The sequence below is a fragment of the Hoplias malabaricus genome, chromosome 4 (assembly GCF_029633855.1).
Source record: "Hoplias malabaricus isolate fHopMal1 chromosome 4, fHopMal1.hap1, whole genome shotgun sequence".
NCBI lineage: Eukaryota > Metazoa > Chordata > Actinopteri > Characiformes > Erythrinidae > Hoplias > Hoplias malabaricus.
Window position 1 is genome coordinate 26,420,965 of NC_089803.1, and position 18,966 is coordinate 26,439,930.

The following is an 18,966-nucleotide window of genomic DNA, read 5'->3' on the forward strand; positions in this document are numbered from 1 at the left end:
TCACCATTACTCCTGACAGCAGAGGAGAGTGAGCTGAAACATAAGCCGGTGGGTTGGTCAGCCGTGCCACAGTGCTGCATCCCAAACATTCACACCAGCCCAGGCCCTCTCATCACCACACTCTCCTGCCCCTGAGCTCTGGCCCATGGAATGAATTACATTTTATAGAACGTCAGAGTGCTGGAAGCTCCAGACCATTCTTACAGCCAAACTGCCCACAAGATGTAGCACTTTAAACACTAAGTTATTTTAACTCACCCATAGGATAAGAAGTCTGGCAGTGTATTTAAGCTAGCTGCAGAGCTGGCATACGTTACCATGAGCAAGTGTCAACCAACCGAATATACTACAGCAATTCCATTTGAAAGTTTTGGATTGAAACAAAAATTAAACAGAAATATTTGGTGCACCCAGCATTATAACTGTCTAATCAGAATTTATTTGCCCTTGGTTTTTGTGTAGAGAAAGGTAAATAGGCACTTCCAATTGTTAAAACCTGACAATACCTGTCAGATAACCACCAGCATGTTGTAATGAGGAACTGACACAGGAATCAACCAGTCATTTCTTGATTACAATGGGTGGGACCATATTTATGAGAAAAAAGTCATCACCCCTTACAGCCTTCTGTAAATCCTACATACTACATCCTACACAACTGATTGTGAATACACATGGTATTGGGACCTGCCCACTTCAGTCAGTGGTAAACAGTAGGAAAACAGTGGTGGTAACTCTGCCTAAACTTGTCGAGAGGCTGAGAAGCTGATATACTAAAACTGTAAAAACCTAAACAACTATGATTCTGATCAGCTCAGGCCTAAAAGGTTTAGCATCGTCAGCTAACAAAAACAACTTTATCATTATTGGTACTTTGATCTATATTTTCTTGCCATTATGTCCTTTGTCAGTTTTTTCATGCTGTTATTCAATGTGTAATGGTAAAAACTGAAACTGAAAAAGCTCAAAACAGCCATGACCAGCTCATCTCTGAAAAAAGATCTACATCATCTTCACCAACAACATGATCATCATTTATCATTCTTCAGATCTTGCCGTATAAAACATGGTGTTATGTTACACACACACAAACGCAGTATGCTATATTTGTCTCTTTAATGAGGGGCCAGCATTCCAGGGGATTTCTGCCTAATCGCAGTGCCTAGGACAAATGTGCCCCAGCCAGGATACACAGAGAGAGAGAGAGAGAGAGAGAGAGAGAGAGAGAAAGAGTACCCCTCAGCACATGCTGCTCATCAACTAGACGGCATGCATCTCATCTCACTCGCATTATTTTAATGACAACTTCACTAGAACTACAAAAACCAAATAAAGAGTCTGAAGAGCATACTCTGCATAACCTAACGCAACAGTAAAGGACCCCATAAGGCAGCCCTTCCACTGTGGATGATTCTACGGGAGGTGTCAGGTACCACCTATGAAACAGAGGGTTGACAAAGAGATCAGCTTTCCAGCTTTCTGGTGTTATGATCACTCTTTGTATTTTCCTTTGCCCGTCTCACTGCCCTGTTTGGGTGGCAATTAGCAGCCTAGTGGGTTGGGTTTGTTGTGCCGGTGATGTTACTGAACATTGCTAACAGACAGCTGCTGGCCCTGGTAAAAGCAATGACCTATTGATGTGTTTACCAGCTGTGTTTGTAAGCCCTGGGCGGCCTTCCCTGTTCTGTCATGGCCCTGTATAGCACACAGCATTACACATAATCTGAAGCAATTTTAATAACACAGACATAAGATTTAGGAAGCAATAACAGCCCAAGACATTTTCTTCACTTTTAAGGTTAACCTCTTAAATGAACAGGGCCTGATGGAAAAATATCCATTCCTTGCACTTTTTTAAGGATAATTCCCATTTGCAATTAGTACCATGTATTTATTTCTAATTGAAAAAATGACATTCATTGAAATGAAGAAATGACAATTAGGGAACTAAGTGTCTTGTGATTTCTGACACTTTTTGTGGAAGGGGAGGTGTTTTTGATTATTTGCATTTAAATACCACCTGTGTTATTAGGAATTAGTATCATCTCTTTCCATTGATTTAGCACCTGGACTAATTAGCTGTCTCTCAAGGCTCAAAGTCTGGCATTAAAATTTTAGCATTGTATTATCCCAAAAAGTGATTGCTTTAGTTTCTTCTTTCTTCTGATTAGTTTCTTCTAATAGGAACTTTAAGTTTGGAAGAAGATGTTTTAGGGGTTGTTTGTCCTGCTGCTCTTTACACCTACTTGGTGGTTTTTGATAGATACTTCTGCTTTAAATGTATACATTTTTGTCATTCAAACTTCATACAGAAATGGGAAATTGAACAGGAGATGACACATTATAAAATTTCTGGTTTGAAAATGAAAAATTACAAGGAAAGTGGATTAACGGTGGAATAAACATGACTCTATGGCTCTGGTGCTGTGCTGGGGAAAACTATGATAAGAACAAAGAGAATGAATCTCAAGTCGCCCAGAGCACTGACCCAGAAAACAAACAGACAAACAGAGCATTTTCCTGTTTTATTTCCTTGTCATTTTCTTTTCTGTTTTCAAACCAGAGATTGGATAAGGAGTTGTGTCCTGTTTTTAATTTTCCAATTTCAAAACATGTCCTCCATGTTTGTTTTCTGGAAATTGCTTCAACTCATACTAGACAGGCAGTCAAAAGAAAATAATAATAATAATAATAATAATAATAACAGGAGACTTGAGCCACAAAATTCAAGTGCAAAAAAAAACTTTTCTCAAGAGCAGAAAGAGGCCATGGGAAAAAAAATTAAATAGAGAGAGAGTAAAAGACACTTGGTTATGAATTAAGACAGTTGGAGAGCAATATTGTAACCAGTGCACATGAACTTCCTTCCATCTGAGCTCATGAGTTTCACATTTGCACTTGAGAAAGCAATATTTACATACATACAAATGGTTTAAACTTGCAGGTTTATATTTTCAACCTGGAGGTTTGTGCTTTCTAGTTTTGACATTGATGTGGTGCCCTACATCTCTGGTTAAAATCATTCATTATCTGTAAGCACTTATCCAGTCGCGGTGGTGCCAGAGCCTAACCCAAATCACTGGGCGCAAGGCAGGAACACACCCTGGAGGGGGCGTCAGTCCTTCACAGGGCGACTCACACATTCACTCACACCTATGGACACTTGAGTCACCAATCCACATACCAACGTGTGTTTTTGGACCACAGGAGGAAACCAGAGCACCCGGAGGAAACACACACAGAAACAAGGATAACACACCAAACTCCTCACAGACAGTCCCCCGGAGCGGGACTCAAACCCACAAGACCACAGTTGATTGTTGATTCACTGTAGAGGCAAAAAAAATCCTGGATAAAGCTCTCCACAGGTACAGTACCTTATGTAGATAAAGAGAAAGATGTATGAATCTATTGGTTACTGGTGTTATTTTTAAATGAAGTGATAACAGACAACAAGGGGGTAGCCTTGGCCTAAAGGTTAGAGGACCAGGCTTGTTACAGGAAGATTGCTGGTTAGAGCCCCAGGACTGGCAGGAACATCCATGGCTGAAGTGCCCTTGAGCAAGGCACTGAACTTCCCTGGGTGCCAGGGACGACTGCCTGCTGCTCTGGGTGTAAGTTCACAGCCACTAGTTTTTGTGTGTGTGTTCACTGCTACAGATTATAATATTATATGTATAGTGAAATGTGCCAATTGTCTAAATGGCTAGCTCTTAATTTGTCCAATGAACCAGTCACATTAGCAGTTTTTGCCTGAGAGATTTGGCAGGAACCGCTACTGACCCACAGAGAGAAACATGGAATAAGATGATGCAATACCACAGAGAAAACACTGGTTTTAAATAAAGATTCAATAAAGGAAATGGGCATGTGTGAAAAAAACCTTCTAAATATTAAAGAACTTCCACCTCATGTAAAGGCTGTGTAAAATATCTATCAGAACAAAAACCAGGCATATAGGAAGCCCTGTTTTTTTTTGGGGGGGGGGGGTTTCCATTAAGAAGCAAAGAAGGATTTCAAAGACATCTGATGTGCATGAGCTCCATATTATTTTCTGAGGCTCACAATGAGAGACAGGCATTAAAATGGGAAAGGCCACATTCCAGCAGCGGTGTACTGAGAATCTACTCAGTAGATTCTCCCTGATGCTCAGGGTATCAGCGGCATCAGAAATAGTGCCACAAATGAAATTATAAACCACAGGAAGACAGACTTTACAAATCACATTTACATAATGAGAAATGCAGAAACTAATATAGAAAGACGTTTTTTCAGATGGCTAATCTGTGAGTGATGGGAGAAGATAGAGATTAATTAAATCTAATGTTGATAATGGGATAGGCATTATTTCTTTAATAACATTTCTATTTGGTGACATTTTCACTGATATCAATATTTAGTCACAATGAGGTGTACTCTGTTTGACTGCCAAGAACAAGGCAGTACATATCCAACACAAATAACTTACTTAATCAAAATCATTTAGCCTATTATCCATACCCAAAAAGAAGCAGGTTCATTAAAAGCTGTAAATATTAATTAAAAGCTGACAGCAGCATCATCTGACTGGTCAGAAAGCGATATCCCTGAGGGAGAAAAAGCTAAGCCTCTCTGTTTAACTGGGGTATGTTTGGATAGCATTAAATGAGGGGATGTCTAGCCGCTATAAGTCAATCCAGGCTATGAAAAAGAAAAGACAATCCCATGGCTTCTTTAGACAGGGCAGACAGGGGCATCAGAGGCCTCAGCAGAGCAGGCCTTGAGAGCAGAGGTTAGGCAAGTAAAACAGTCCTTTGGACTGGCTCCTGAATGTCAGAAATGTAAATCTAGGTTTTGGCAAGTAATAAGCACTCCACTGCATCATGCCCATGTTTGTGTGTCCTTTTCACTGTTGTACAAAGTGTAATTCACTGGTAATGTAATCTAGAGTCTTAGGTGTCCCAGTACAGAGCTGAGCTTGTTGTCACTTGGTGCGTCAAAGCACCATCTTTACAGCCCAAAGCAGGTGTGAAGAAAGGGGGTCTCCCCCTCACTCACAACCACAATTAATCAGCTGGTAAACTGCAGTGACAGATTTAAAGGTTAGCAGACTAACTCAGGTTCAGTTCAGTCAACCCACTAGCCCAGGCATTGCCAAGCTCCGTTATTTTGGGATCAGAGTGATTAAACAATTAGCTGACAAATATCTCAATCCAGCTTAAACCAGGAATCTCTGCTCATGGACATGTGGTGGGATAGGGACATGAACAAATAAAGATAGATACTTGAGAGGTCTGTTGTACCAGCTGAGAGTTCTCATATAATCAAAGATTCTGTACACTTCCAAACATGTATTTGATTGAACATCCATGATTAATGTGTGAATTATCATTTTAATAACACAGTGGCATGTGTATACTCTCTGCCTTCTTGATTTTTTTTGAATACCAGAACCAATAATATTAGACCTCCTTATAGATGGCTTTACTGAATGGCTACATATCATTAAAACAATTGTGCTACTGTTTCCATACATTCTGTTATGTCTGGTTTTAGAAAATATGCCTGAAAGTGCAAAAGTGGAAGAAAAAAATATCTTTAGAACAGACTGGCAAAAATGTTTGGAGTCTTTTGACAGCTGCGCCAAGAGACAGTTCTACAACTCAGCCAGAGACAAAACATGGACAAAAGGCAGGTGGCATTCTACAGGGAGGTCTGCAAGTGTGCTTCCCAAAAGTAGGACAAACTTTGTCACTTCATCGTTCAGAAAAAAACACAGTTTTGCAGTTCAGCATACCCCCCACACACACCCAAGCACGGACACTCATCATCGTCATCATCATCATCATCCTCACAATGCATGATGCTAATAATGATGAGTGTTGCTGAGAAACTTGATCCCTGTTATTTTCATTGCAATTGTCAAAAGGTTTACCTCAAATTCATTACAAACAAGCCATCAAAACTTCAGCCCTGTTTTTGGATCTGCAATTTGTTACACTTACATAAACCCGGACAAGGTGATTATCTAAACACCTTAAAGAGCAGAGGTCAAGACATGGTGGTGACCCAGCCCTGCCTATAATCTGGGTGTTCTCCTTTCTTCCTTCAGGGCCCAGTGGGCCCCTAGGGTCTGTCCAGTCCCTCACATCACTCACAGCCCAGAGAGACCACAGCAACACCGGCCACGGCTGAAACAGGAGAGGACCCACTGGGTAGAGGATGGGGGATGAGGGCCACAGACAGAGAAATAGGGCAAGTGTTTCAGCAGTATATTATCTTATCTAAATAACATGCCGAAGAATGGGGCATTGCTTTTTGTCATCTGTGTTTTTTATGAGATTAAGTACACAACTTATTTACAAAAAATTAAACCCCCTTAAATCGTTATGGCGTTTGGCCATTATATAAATACTGCCACAATTATACAGCCATTATATACAATACTGACTCATCTGCCCAGCCGGATTATGATCCTTAACAACATACCTCACTGGTAAGCTTCCTTCAGCACCCACTGTATCATACACCAGCTCATCCATGGTGACTGTATTAAAACAGATCTTTCAGAACCTGAAACGTGATATATTCATGAAATAAAAATTAACATTTATAAATCATAAAATAAATTGATGCACCATTTAATACAACGTCATTTTGTTGTTGTAGTTGTTGGTTTTTCACTGGGGAAAAATCCTAGTAACAAGTCCTAGTTAGAAACAATAGAAAAGCATGAAATAAACAAGAAGCTCTGCAGCATCCACAGCAATCACCATACATAACCCCTTCCTAACAATTAAAACAGACCCATAAAATAAAAGTGAATATGACAGATAACACCACCTGAAGTCAATATTTGTAGATTTTTGTTCATGTAACTTTAAATCAGGTGTCATGTAGCCTTATGAACATTGCTCTACAGAGGTTACCTGTGTTGCCTACTGATCTGCATAATCAGGCATTCGTCCATTTGAAAGCAATCATCCATCCATCCATCCATTATCTGTAAGTGCTTATCCAATTCAGGGTCACGGTGGGTCCAGAGCCTCCCTGGAATCACTGGGCGCAAGGCAGGAATACACCCTGGAGGGGACGCCAGTCCTTCACAGGGCAACACACACACACACACTCACACCTACGGTCACATCTTTGGACTTTGGACTGTGGGAGGAAACCGGAGCATCAGTCCATCACAGGTCACCACACACTCACACACTGACTCAAACACTCACACCTGTGGAAACTATTGAATGTTCAGTCCACCTTCCAGCACGTTTTTGGACTGTGGGTGAAAACTTGGGCATGTGCTTTTAACCCACAACCTCCAGGCCCCTGGAGCTGTGTGACTGCGACACTAGCACTACTAGCAATCATGTAAAAGTAAATAAGTAAAAGAATAAGTTTTTAAAGCTCACTGCATTTTTACTGCACACACAACTTACACAATATGTAGAAAGAAATATTCTGCTGGTATAATGGGACTTGTTGGAGCAAGTGCACATGAGCTCACCTTGAGGGGCCAGCATTTATGCTAAACAGGCCATGTTACTGTCACATCTCTCCAGGGTCCTGGGGTTGTGTGTTAAAAGCACATGCCGAAGTTTTCACCCACAGTCCAAAAACGTGCTGGAAGGTGGACTGAACATTCAATAGTTTCCACAGGTGTGAGTGTTTGAGTGAGTGTGTGAGTGTGTGGTGACCTGTGATGGACTGATGTGTTCCTGCCTTGTGCCCAACGATCCCGGGTGGGCTCTAGACCCACTGCAACCCTAAACAGGATGAAGCAGAGTCTGAATTAAGTTTCAAAAATTTCATGAATGAATAACAACGGTGTTCTTTTGAGTGATGGAGCTTCAGTCATTTTGTTTGTGACCCAGAACTATTTATCCAACATCACAACTTCTCTCGTTTTTCATCCATTATCTGTAACCGCTTATCAAATTCAGGGTCACAGTGGGTCCAGAGCCTACCTGGAATCATTGGGAGCAAGCCAGAAATACACCCTGGAGGGGGTGCCAGTCCTTCACAGGGCAACACACCCACTCACACATTCACTCACACCTACAGAGACTTTTGAGTCACCAATCCACCTACCAACGTGTGTTTTTGAACTGTGGGAGGAAACCGGAGCACCCGGAGGAAACCCACGCAGACACAGGGAGAACACACCAACTCCTCACAGACAGTCACCCGGAGCAGGAATCGAACCCACAACCTCCAGGACCCTGGAGCTGTGTGACTGCGACACTAGATAGATGATGCTACTGCAGCCAAAGGAGACCATATTCCTGTTTAAGCCTTTAATTCCAAAAGAAATGCTGGACGAGTAAGTGTCTGCAAAATTCTGTCCTATTATAACAGGGAGCCATTTCTCAGTCATGCTGAAAACTTTTCTGCTGTGGGGCAGATTATAAATAGATAATAATTTAACAAAAACAAAAAAACACACAAGAACTGTGTGAAAACTATTCACACCGATTGTATTGAAGTTCATCAGTATGGGTGGGCGAGGTTAGTCTTTCACATGTATTCACTTTGTGCTCAAATCTGCACACTTGCATCCAATAACGTGTCATTTCATTTCGAGCGGTGGGTAGTGTGGTTTCCTGAGGAGGAGCTCTGTATGTGCAGGCGATAGAGAATGTTTTTCTTGCTCAGTGCCCCTCCGCTCACTCGCACCGGATGAAGTTGAGAGCTTGAACGGGAAACGATTTGACGCTGCTCAAATCTGTTAAATCCCTCGCCTTCTGTAAAAGCCGCGGACATTGTGGCGCAGATCGCGATATCACGCAACTTCGGAAAACATCGACGTCACGCGGCACGTTTCAGAAATCGGAGACAGTTCGGCGAGAGGTCACTGTCGCGAGCCGCGTTATCTTCCGCAGCAGTGTCTGAGAGAACATGTCTGAACCTCGAGGGAAGAGATTAAAGAGCGGTGTCCCCGCGTGTAAAACACACCGAGCTCAGGTCGGGAGCAAAGTAAAGCAGAATCTGCCCTCAGCGGTGGAGGAAGCTCTGTGTGGAGTCTCCACTTCTCTGATGGAGTTCTCTTATCGTCTCCATGCGCTGGTAAGAGGAGACCTTAGACACAGTGAGAGGAACATTACAGCCATTTTCCAAAAGTTTCGTGCATAATCTAATGGCTAATGCGTAAATAATGTCACACAGAGTGGTGTGGTGTGAAATGCTTTCTTCTGTAAGAAAAGAAATTACAACAAATATACTTTTATCCATATAAAAACGTACAAGTATGACAATTCACTAGTCACCATGGGAAAAAAGCCATGCTTGTGAAATTTCAATCCCTAATCCCTGTCATGTGTACTGTAAAGGAATCTGAAAAGGCACCAGTTCATTTGAAACCAGTCGGAACACCTCTGATTAAACGTGTGAGTTACGCAGGAAAGTGAAAAAAAACCTCAGCAATCTCCTGTTAAAGTGCTCTTTTCATACATCCTCAGACCCAGACAGTTTACACTCTGCTTAATATCTACATGCCATGAATGTCTTTAGAAAATATAAAAGTGATGCAGTTTTATTCATTTTAAAATGATCTGGTGCTCATTAATATAGTTGGTTCTAAACAAGGAAATATGCATACTACATATAGGCTGGTACCGATAAGTACATTTATAGTTGGAAATGAAATAAATGGGAATTTAAATTGCATCTCATGCAAGTGTCAAGACAGGTCAATTCATGTGTCACACTAAAAGCAGCAAATACTTTATGTTAGAATTGGATAGTTTATAATGTGCCAAAAAATGATACAGGATTGGAAACGTTTGGAAAAATGTTAGTGTTTAAGAAAAGTTAGAGCAATGCTGTTCTACATGAAACATGAGGACAGGTCTCTGTCAGCTTTAAGATGGAATAAAAATGTGGTTTAGGATTCACTGGTGAATATAACCACAACGTAGGGCAGCCAGGCAATGAATGAAATGTTTTTATAAGTTGCTCTATTTTCTACATATAAACAGAAAAGACAAGGTAACTAACTGGACAACTGAACAGGGGTGTATAAGCCAGAGAAGGATTTGAGAGTTATCTAGATAACATAAGCCCAGAGTTGAGGAATGTTTAAAGGTTAAGCACCACTTAATGGACCTCCATGAATATTTCACATTATTTATCACGCTTAATTTGCTTTAAAACTGACAATTTTATTAAATTGACGGAAAAACCCGAGCTCGCTACGGAAATTCTTGAACGCAACCGTGACGTCATTGGTGGACAACAGCTGAACAACGCCGCGGTAAAACACCGTTATGACAGTATCTAGCTAAATAACCAATATTATTCATGACAATAGCCAAGCAATAAGCTAAACTCAAATGTAGAGGTACCGTTATTCTTGTAAATGTGATCGAAGTCGAACTCAAATTCATCCGAGTTCACTATAAACCTCCGTAATGCAGCTACGTAGCCGAGTATAATCTGAGCCACCGAGTTTAGCGAGTCAAGCTACCGTTAACTAACACCAACTAAAACAGGCGAAGTGAGTGTCCTTACCCTGTTCACCTCCATGTTACAGAGGCTCTTGATCACCTTTCGTTGGTGTCCTTACATGCCCATAGTGTTGGAAAAGCGCCAGTGAAATGAGCTACAGATAACAGAGTGAGCGGAGGGTCCTTTCCAAAGTGCCCGTTTATAGTTGACAAATTTAGTAAATTTTTTGGATATTGTGGAATCTTTGGGCAATTTGTTCACAGATGTCCCACTGTACATTGAATGATTGCAGCCAAAAACAACCTTTTCGCCATTTTACATTAAATTAAGTGCAACTTCCAGAGTTGTTGTCCACCATCTACGTCACAGACAAGACGCCTATTAGAGTTTCCGAACACCGTTGGGGGGGGATTGGGACCAACGGTCTTTTAAACCTTACTCCTTCAATTAGTAAGAAATTACATGTTTTCTGACTATCAATAAACACACGTTAGGAACTCAAATTCCAATGTATTTATTTGTTTGACACTTTCATAGAGCTGGTGCTTAGCCTTTTTTATAAGTATGTCCCCATCTCTTTTCTTAGTACATTAATACATGATTAGTGTAATGTTTTATGGTTTTTGTCTAAATAACATATTCACCCATTTCAGCATTTTTTAATTTATACTTTTGCTTATCGATCTATGATATATAATATAGCTAATATATAATAATATAATTATATATATATATATATATATATATATATATATATATATATATATATATATATATATATATATAATTATATTATTATGTATTAGCTATACAATAAAAAAAAATAATAATTATATTATTATATATTAGATATACAATTTGTATATACAGTTATTGTCGTCTAAAAAAATGTGTTACTTAATTCATTATCTGTAACAGCTTATCAAGTTCAGGGTTTGAAAATATCACAAAAAATCAATAAAACAGTCTTTGATATTAGAAGACTTTTAGATGTGCAGTTTTTGTTACACAGAAAATAATAATGGAATGTGATTACTATATGTTTATATGAAACGGACCTCAGTTTAACATGCCTTTCTTTTAAATGATATTCTGCATGTTGTGTATTTCAGGCTAAGATTTTTGAGCAGGATGACGTAGCTTTGCCCCGTGTGGCAGAGTTTTTCCAAAAGGAGTCTGTAAGCGAGCAGAAGCAGGCTGAAGCTATGTTGCATTACATGTCAGAGCGTGGAGGACAGTACTGCAGCAAAGTTGTTCAGGTAACATGTTTTTGCTAAAACGCTCCATAACTGCTGAACATGCCCAGCTTTACTTTAATTTGAAAACAGCACTGTTAGTGTGAAACAAATAGGATTATGGGTTTTAGACGTTGAGATTGTTTTCATATTGAAAATAATCAGAAAACCAGAGTTCTCAGTGTTCTTACTGCTCACATGCTCCATCTGCATCATGCTTATGCTGTTGGGAAGTCAAAGTTTTCACAGTTATTTTAGTACCCTTGGTTATTGCCAAAAAGATATCCTCATCATATTACCGAGACATCCATGTCTCTCTATACCTTTAAAAATCTCACTTTTTTGGAAGGCCTCTTGGCTGGAAAGGGCAGCAGTTTAAGGGGGAAGGGGTCAGAGAGAGAGAGAGAGGGCTAAACCCCTGTGGGCTTTGCGGGGATCTCTTCTCTAATGCCTGTCAGGGTATACGTTTCCCCTGAGTTCCGGAAAATTGGGGAGATTAATGTGAAAGCGGAAGGACAGTGCATTAATTGTAGTTCCAGATGTACACTGTGGCACTGGCTCTCCTGCCACTTCGGCCTGTGTCTTCTCTCTTTTTTTCCAACCTCCTCCTCTTCCCTAGTTTTATGACTCATGTAAAATTGATCTGGAGTGAGGCTGGTGAGGGTCCATCAGCAGCAATTTGGAACACCTTGTTATCCGCTGATGCATGGAGAGGCTAAGGCATGTGTGTGTTTAAAACTAGTCTCTGTGTTGCTTAATTGTCATTTCTAAACAGAAAAGTAAAGTTCCTTAAAGCAGAAGAACTCTTATTTGATCATTAAATGATGTCCAAGGAATTAATGTACTGCAATAATGCTTATATATATATATATGCAGTACTGTGCAGACATATTAGGCACCTAAGATAATTCTATATATTTAAACTAATGCCTGCTCAGTAAGTGTGGTGCTTGGATAAAGTTACATATAATCACAGTAAATACAACATAATAATAATATAAAACAAATAAGAAATATATATATATTTTCTATAAAGTAGTAGGTGTGAGTGAGTTTGAATAACAATGTTTTGTTCAGATTCTCCTTGATTGCATCAATTTGTAAAATCAACAGCAAACATTATTTAAACTCATTATTTATTAACTGGTAAAACTAGGTATTGGATGATAACCTCAAATAATACGGACTGCCACGAGAGATTTGGAAAAAGTTAAACGCACACATTCACACACAGAGTATCACACTGGAATAATGTAATCTGGTTTTAATCTAATGTTTGTTGTTTGTTTGTTTTAGCAAATAAACACTTACTGCTCAATCTCTGGTGCCTAAAACTTTTGCACAGTACTGTATATGTATATTGTATTGCCCACTGTACAGGGTATATTCACTTTGTATTGACTAAGGTGTTTGTTTGTATGTGTGTGTGTGTGTGTGTGTGTGTGTCTGTGTTTGGGTGTGCAGAGACCAGGCACAGAGCAGGTGTGTGCTCTGCTCCCAGCGCTAGAACTCCTGCTGGGTCACTGGAAGGAGGAGATGGCTGTCATGGTGGAGCTGTGTCAGCTAGCACGTGAGCATGGTGACCCCCACTCCTCCAGTGTGGTCAAGAGCCGCTTCCTACAGCCTCTTGCACCAAAAATCAAGCTGCTAGGTGACCTCTTGACCAATGCTCGAAGAGTGGGCTGCACAAGTAATAGTGCTGGAGGATTCGGGGAGTACCTCATTGACCAGCTGTATGAGGAACTGACAAGGAGTGCTTGAACTTCTCCTCAAAACACACTATTGATGCACTAAAAATGACTAATCAGCAGTTCTTTCCTATTAAAAATTTCTGTTCCTTACAGTTAAGATCTGATGCATTCTTTTAGATGCTTGATAGAAATGAGCTGTTGATTTCTTGAAAAAACTTTTTATTACTTCATTCACTTTTCCCCCTTTGTTAAAAGTGTTGTATGGAGTATTGTGTAAACTTCACCATTGTATAAGCCATTTTTTTTTCGGTTGATTTTTTTTAATTCATCTGAATATGAGTGTTTTTGTATCAGATTCCTATAACTTGCTTATTAAATAATTATTCTATTTTTGAAAAGTAAATTATTGTATTTAAAGTCTGGAAACTGAATCATTGTAATTGTTATTGATAAAGATGCTGAAGAACTTTGTAGAGCACTTTGTAGAATATTTCTTACATCATTAAACTTAAATCATTTAAACGTTTTGTAGTTTTAACATTTTTATTCAACTTTTTTATCTGACACATATATTACTTTAAGGTCTCATATATTCAAATGAGTGACTGAATTATCTTCTGGCCAAAGTGAGAACATGTTGTTTGTCAAACCGAAGTTTTTATTTTATACATGTTTCGTGTTTATTGTGTATTGACGCATGAAACATTAAACTTACAGAAACATTCACGTAATCTGTAGTAGTATTCATGTGATTATGAGTCTAGGCCTGTAATTTCTTATTTGGTGGAAAGACTTGACCCTACCTCTTAATGAAGTGTAATAAATGCTGTTTCTCTGAGAAGGCTTTTAAAGAACGCTGCTCTGCTTCTGGCTCATTTGTGCCATCTGTTGGTGAGGATTTGAGACTGCTGATGCCTATTTTTGAGAGAAACTAAATAAAGTAGGCAAGTACATGTTATACGTAGCCTGTGAACCGAATGAACTCCTAAAATTAGTCACTTCTGTCAGATGCTTTATTTATTTCTTGGTTCCTTTAGTCATACATTAAATCCATTCATTGGCATATATTATTTTGTCCACGTTCACTCTTAAAAATAAAGGTGCTACAAAAGGTTATTGGAGCGGTACCATAGAAGAACCACTTTGGGTTCCACAAAGAACTATTTTTTTTCTAATATGTATAAATGGGAAATAAGCTTTAAATCGAGTGAGTGATTTGTAAAACTTTTAAAGGTCCCTCGCACACACATTTCCTAAAGAAAAATGGCCCTTTTTGGAAGTGGTTCCTCTGTGGCATCACTCTAAAAACCCGTACCTTTCTTTTTAAGAGTGCTGTATTACAGACTCTGAACACACACAGTGATCTGAAGAGTAATCATCAAAGAAGAAAATTGGTGGAAAAATGATCCTAAACCAACATAGACAATATCTACAATATATTTCAACCCTTACATTCGAGTCTTAATTTTCATTTGACTATTCGCATATAAACTAACTCTAATATTAGAGCCCGTTGATCTCACTGGTCATTTGAATGGGAAGTGATATTGATTACATACGTTTTCGTTTTGGATATTCAGTTTTGAGGTGATGTAATAAACTATACTTAGTTATTACCTAACCCTATTAACTGAACGCATTTAACGCTTTAGGTCCCGAGATTAATATAAAAAAAACAATAAATCCTAACAATTAAAGTAAGGTTTCCAGCACGTCGTGCTCGAACCCCTAAATATTCAGGTGGAAGGTTTAACGGTGGAGTGAAATCATAAAGTGAAACAGAAATGAGTAAATGTAGGCCATTAAAACTCAACACACTATAAACTGTAAAGCGCTGGGTTTGTCAAAATGGGAATTCGAATTCCTCACAGTTACTGACAAAATAAGGTACACAACACGTCCTCTTCGGAAAATGTAGAGTTTTATAAAACATTATATTTTTAATCTAAAACGAGTAAATGTTTTTATTCTTAAAAAACGAATTAATTGTGTTGACGTTATATTAAGATGTCTATTTATTTGTATAAGTTTTCTTTTTCGTATCATGTCACGTTTCTGTGCATTTGTCTCTTTGCTCTCATGCCAGTGAAGTTTTGATTTTGTTTTTTGAATTAACTTCTCGATGTAACCTCTAGTTTTTCACCGGACACACGCAAGCCCCACCCATCACCTCGACACACGCGTCTATTGGTCAGTGAATGAGGCCGAGACCACCTCCCTTTGCGGCTGCTGTCGCATATAAACAGCTTGTGAGGACACAAGCAACAAGTGGCTGCAGCCTGCACAGGGTCAAGAGCGAGTCCGACCTACAACGTTGACTCTCTCAGTCAGTCACTCTCACTTCACCAAGGACACTGAGCCTGTTTTGATTTTTTAAATACAAAGTTCGAGACAGGTGTCAGAGCGCGTAGGAGGCAAAATCAGGGCTACAATTCGTTTTCACACATACAAAAAAAATTCGAGTGTATTTGATCTGTGCTTTTGTGGAGCTCAGAAGGGATGGAGCTGTCGGATATCCCGTTCCCACTGCCCTCGGCGGACGACTTCTACGACGACCCGTGCTTCAACACCAGCGACATGCACTTTTTTGAGGACCTGGACCCGCGGCTCGTGCACGTGAGCCTGTTAAAGGCGGACGAGCGCGCGCATGCAGAGGACGAGCACGTGCGCGCGCCCAGCGGCCACCACCAGGCGGGCCGCTGTCTGCTGTGGGCGTGCAAGGCGTGCAAGAGGAAGACCACGAACGCGGACCGGCGCAAAGCGGCCACGATGCGCGAGAGGAGGCGCCTGAGCAAAGTGAACGACGCATTCGAGACGCTGAAGCGCTGCACCTCCGCCAACCCCAACCAGCGGCTGCCGAAAGTGGAGATCCTCAGAAACGCCATCAGCTACATCGAGTCCCTGCAGGCGCTCCTGCGCAGCCACGAGGACACGTATTGCCCCTCGCTGCTCGAGCACTACAGCGGCGACTCGGACGCGTCCAGCCCCAGGTCCAACTGCTCCGACGGCATGGTGAGAAAAACGAGAGAGAGAGAGAGAGAGAGAGAGAGGGAATACTGCCAAGACAGATAACCGATTTTAACATACTCCAACAAAATTAATATAGAGCACGTACTGGGAAAAGAGTAAAATTAATTTCAATGGAATACCTCACATAGACCCAGTTCCCTGCAACAAAAAAGGAATCACAACATGAGCACCAACTGTATTGATATCGTTCGTTCATGTGGTGTACGCATTTTCATTCAAGTCAATTTAAATCAACACGTTTTCTTCTGTTTAGCGTCAACAAGTCACAAGTCTATACACTTAGTGTTTTGAAATTACACGATAACAAGCGTTTTCCCCCCCAAAGTTTATTCGTGCTGCCTTACATTTTTACATTGAACGCTGATATTACTCAATTGACATATTTTCTTCCGTTAACTTACTATTCCGTTCACTCAGCATTCACACAGTACTTGTCAAAGTAAAATGAAAATCAGTGTTTGTGTTAATGTGATTGATTAATTCATTCGGTACTGATTGATTCGGAACACATTGGAAACAAATATACTCCAAGCTACTTTTTTACTGAATTGGGAAAATACGTAGCATTTTGCGTTTTCTTTTTATATTGTACATTGTTTTGTATATATTTTAATCAATTTGTACACGAACGAATAACTTATTTATAATTTAATTTCCTCACAGATGGATTTTAACGGCCCTACATGTCCGTCTAGAAGAAGAAACAGTTATGACAGCTCCTACTTCAACGACAATGGTAAGATTAACAAGACACCGCCAAATCCAAAAATAATAATATGAAGAATTCTTTCTTAATTTTTGTTAACTTAAGGCCTTTGTTTTCAATTCATTTTTCAGCATTTATTCATCCTTAATTACACAACAATAGCTAGGGCAACAAAGCCTTGTTTAAAAATGTTGGAAAATATAAATAATTAAAATGAAAATACACTTTTTCATTACTGAAATATCACTCATTTACTCAACTGAAGAAAAACTAAAACATATAAAAAATATTTATAATAAATAAATCTTTCTGTTAAAAAGTGATTCGTATTTCCTTGGGTTGTGTTAATGTTAAATGCTAACAGGTGTTTTTTTTTTTTTTCAGGAGATGTGCGCAGCAGCTCTAAATCCTCGGTGGTGTCCAGTCTGGATTGTCTCTCCAGTATCGTGGAGCGCATTTCTACCGAAGCGCCTCCCGCCTGTCCGCCGCTCTCCGCGCACGAGCCCTCAGACAGCAGCAGCGCACTGTCCCCGCAACACGAGCACGCGCTCAGTGAACCCGCGCCGAACACCCCGTCACCCGGCAACAGCGCTGTGCACGCGCACGATCCCGTCTACCAGGTTCTGTGAAACATACACGTGGAGGCGCGTGGACGAGCTTTCAGGACTCTGCCGTTCCTGCGTCACAGGACAAGGGGCAGGACACGTGAATCTATCCCCATTGTCTCTCTGTACATCATCCTTCCTTCTTACACTCTTTCTTCCTTTGTTTTACGCTTTTTTTGTTTCTTTTCTCTCTTCATTTTTGTCATTCGATTGTTCCCCTAATTTTCTTTCTTTCTTTCTTTCTTTCTTTCTTTCTTTCTTTCTTTCTTTCTTTCTGTTTTTTACTTTTTATTCTCGAATGTTCCCTTTTCATTTTTCTTTCTTTCATGTCTCTTTCTGTAGAAAGTGCCTATTCCATTATAAAGATGGCTCTGCAGAAGTCAATCAATTTCTTAAATATAACTATTATTTATATGATTGTGTCAGCGCTGCAATATGTGACCATATCCTTCCCTTGTGTGACTCTTTCCTGTCACCTTCATCTTTTATTATTTCCTAATTATTCACGAGAGAATAACCACTTCAGATATGAAAAGTAGAGGACCATTTTTTGTATATGTGTATATAAGAGTTTTGTTAAAAAAAAGTAAAAGAAAACGGAGCCGTGATCAAAATTGTGTATTTAAATGCTGCCTGTGTGAGGAGTTTGTTGTTGTGTCTAAGCGTTCAACTTTATATTTATACATCTTCAGTGAGTGAATGTGGAATTAATAAAGATAAGACTTATTTATACACAGAGAAGAGTCTGTCTGTTATTCTGAGGGTAGAAGGTTTAAAATGTAGTCAGATTGAAGTTGTGTATTTTTGTTTGAGTTAATTATTTATGAATGTATACAGCAAATATACAGAAAATACTATTTTATTTATTTCATGAATAAATGCATATATAAATATACCCTTCAAAATAAACAAATACACCGACACATATTTAAACTGCATTATTTCAACTTTTAATATAAGCTTTTGAATTACCAGATGAGTCAATTTAAATAAAATAATAATTATTATTAATTCATAAACCTTATTCTCAGGTCAAAATGTTTTCAATATGATGTACATTATAAATTCAAACTAATATTAATGTGCAAATATAAATGTCCTTCAGTAATGTATGCATACAGTTCAGTGTTAATATATAAATATTTATTCAGTTCAGTTTTAATATATAAATGTTCATATATTATTTGTATGCACAAACATAACTGCTGCACTCTCTCGTGAGACTTCTCTGTATACGTTTTTAGTGCAAACACACTTTCAAAAACATCATG

The 18,966-nt window shown here is 39.4% G+C and overlaps 2 protein-coding genes and 1 long non-coding RNA gene across 3 annotated transcripts in view; 2 read left to right on the forward strand and 1 right to left on the reverse strand.

Moving 5' to 3' along the window:
* Positions 1-18,966, reverse strand: part of LOC136693923 (uncharacterized) — a 47,698-nt gene that overhangs the window by 27,033 nt on the left and 1,699 nt on the right. Inside the window, exon 2 of the long non-coding RNA XR_010802130.1 lies at positions 6,469-6,552. This is a non-coding gene — a long non-coding RNA (uncharacterized lncRNA). The remainder of the gene's footprint in view (positions 1-6,468; positions 6,553-18,966) is intronic.
* On the forward strand, positions 8,673-13,689 carry zgc:172145 (Ferritin light chain, oocyte isoform-like). Its single transcript, XM_066669901.1, has 3 exons — positions 8,673-9,048; positions 11,541-11,687; positions 13,128-13,689. The coding sequence occupies exons 1-3, from the start codon at positions 8,881-8,883 to the stop codon at positions 13,422-13,424; spliced, it is 612 nt and encodes a 203-aa protein (XP_066525998.1). The 5' UTR covers positions 8,673-8,880; the 3' UTR covers positions 13,425-13,689.
* On the forward strand, positions 15,750-17,766 carry myod1 (myogenic differentiation 1). Its single transcript, XM_066667867.1, has 3 exons — positions 15,750-16,366; positions 17,048-17,120; positions 17,475-17,766. Exons 1-3 carry the CDS (start codon positions 15,854-15,856, stop codon positions 17,717-17,719), a joined length of 831 nt encoding a protein of 276 aa, XP_066523964.1. The 5' UTR covers positions 15,750-15,853; the 3' UTR covers positions 17,720-17,766.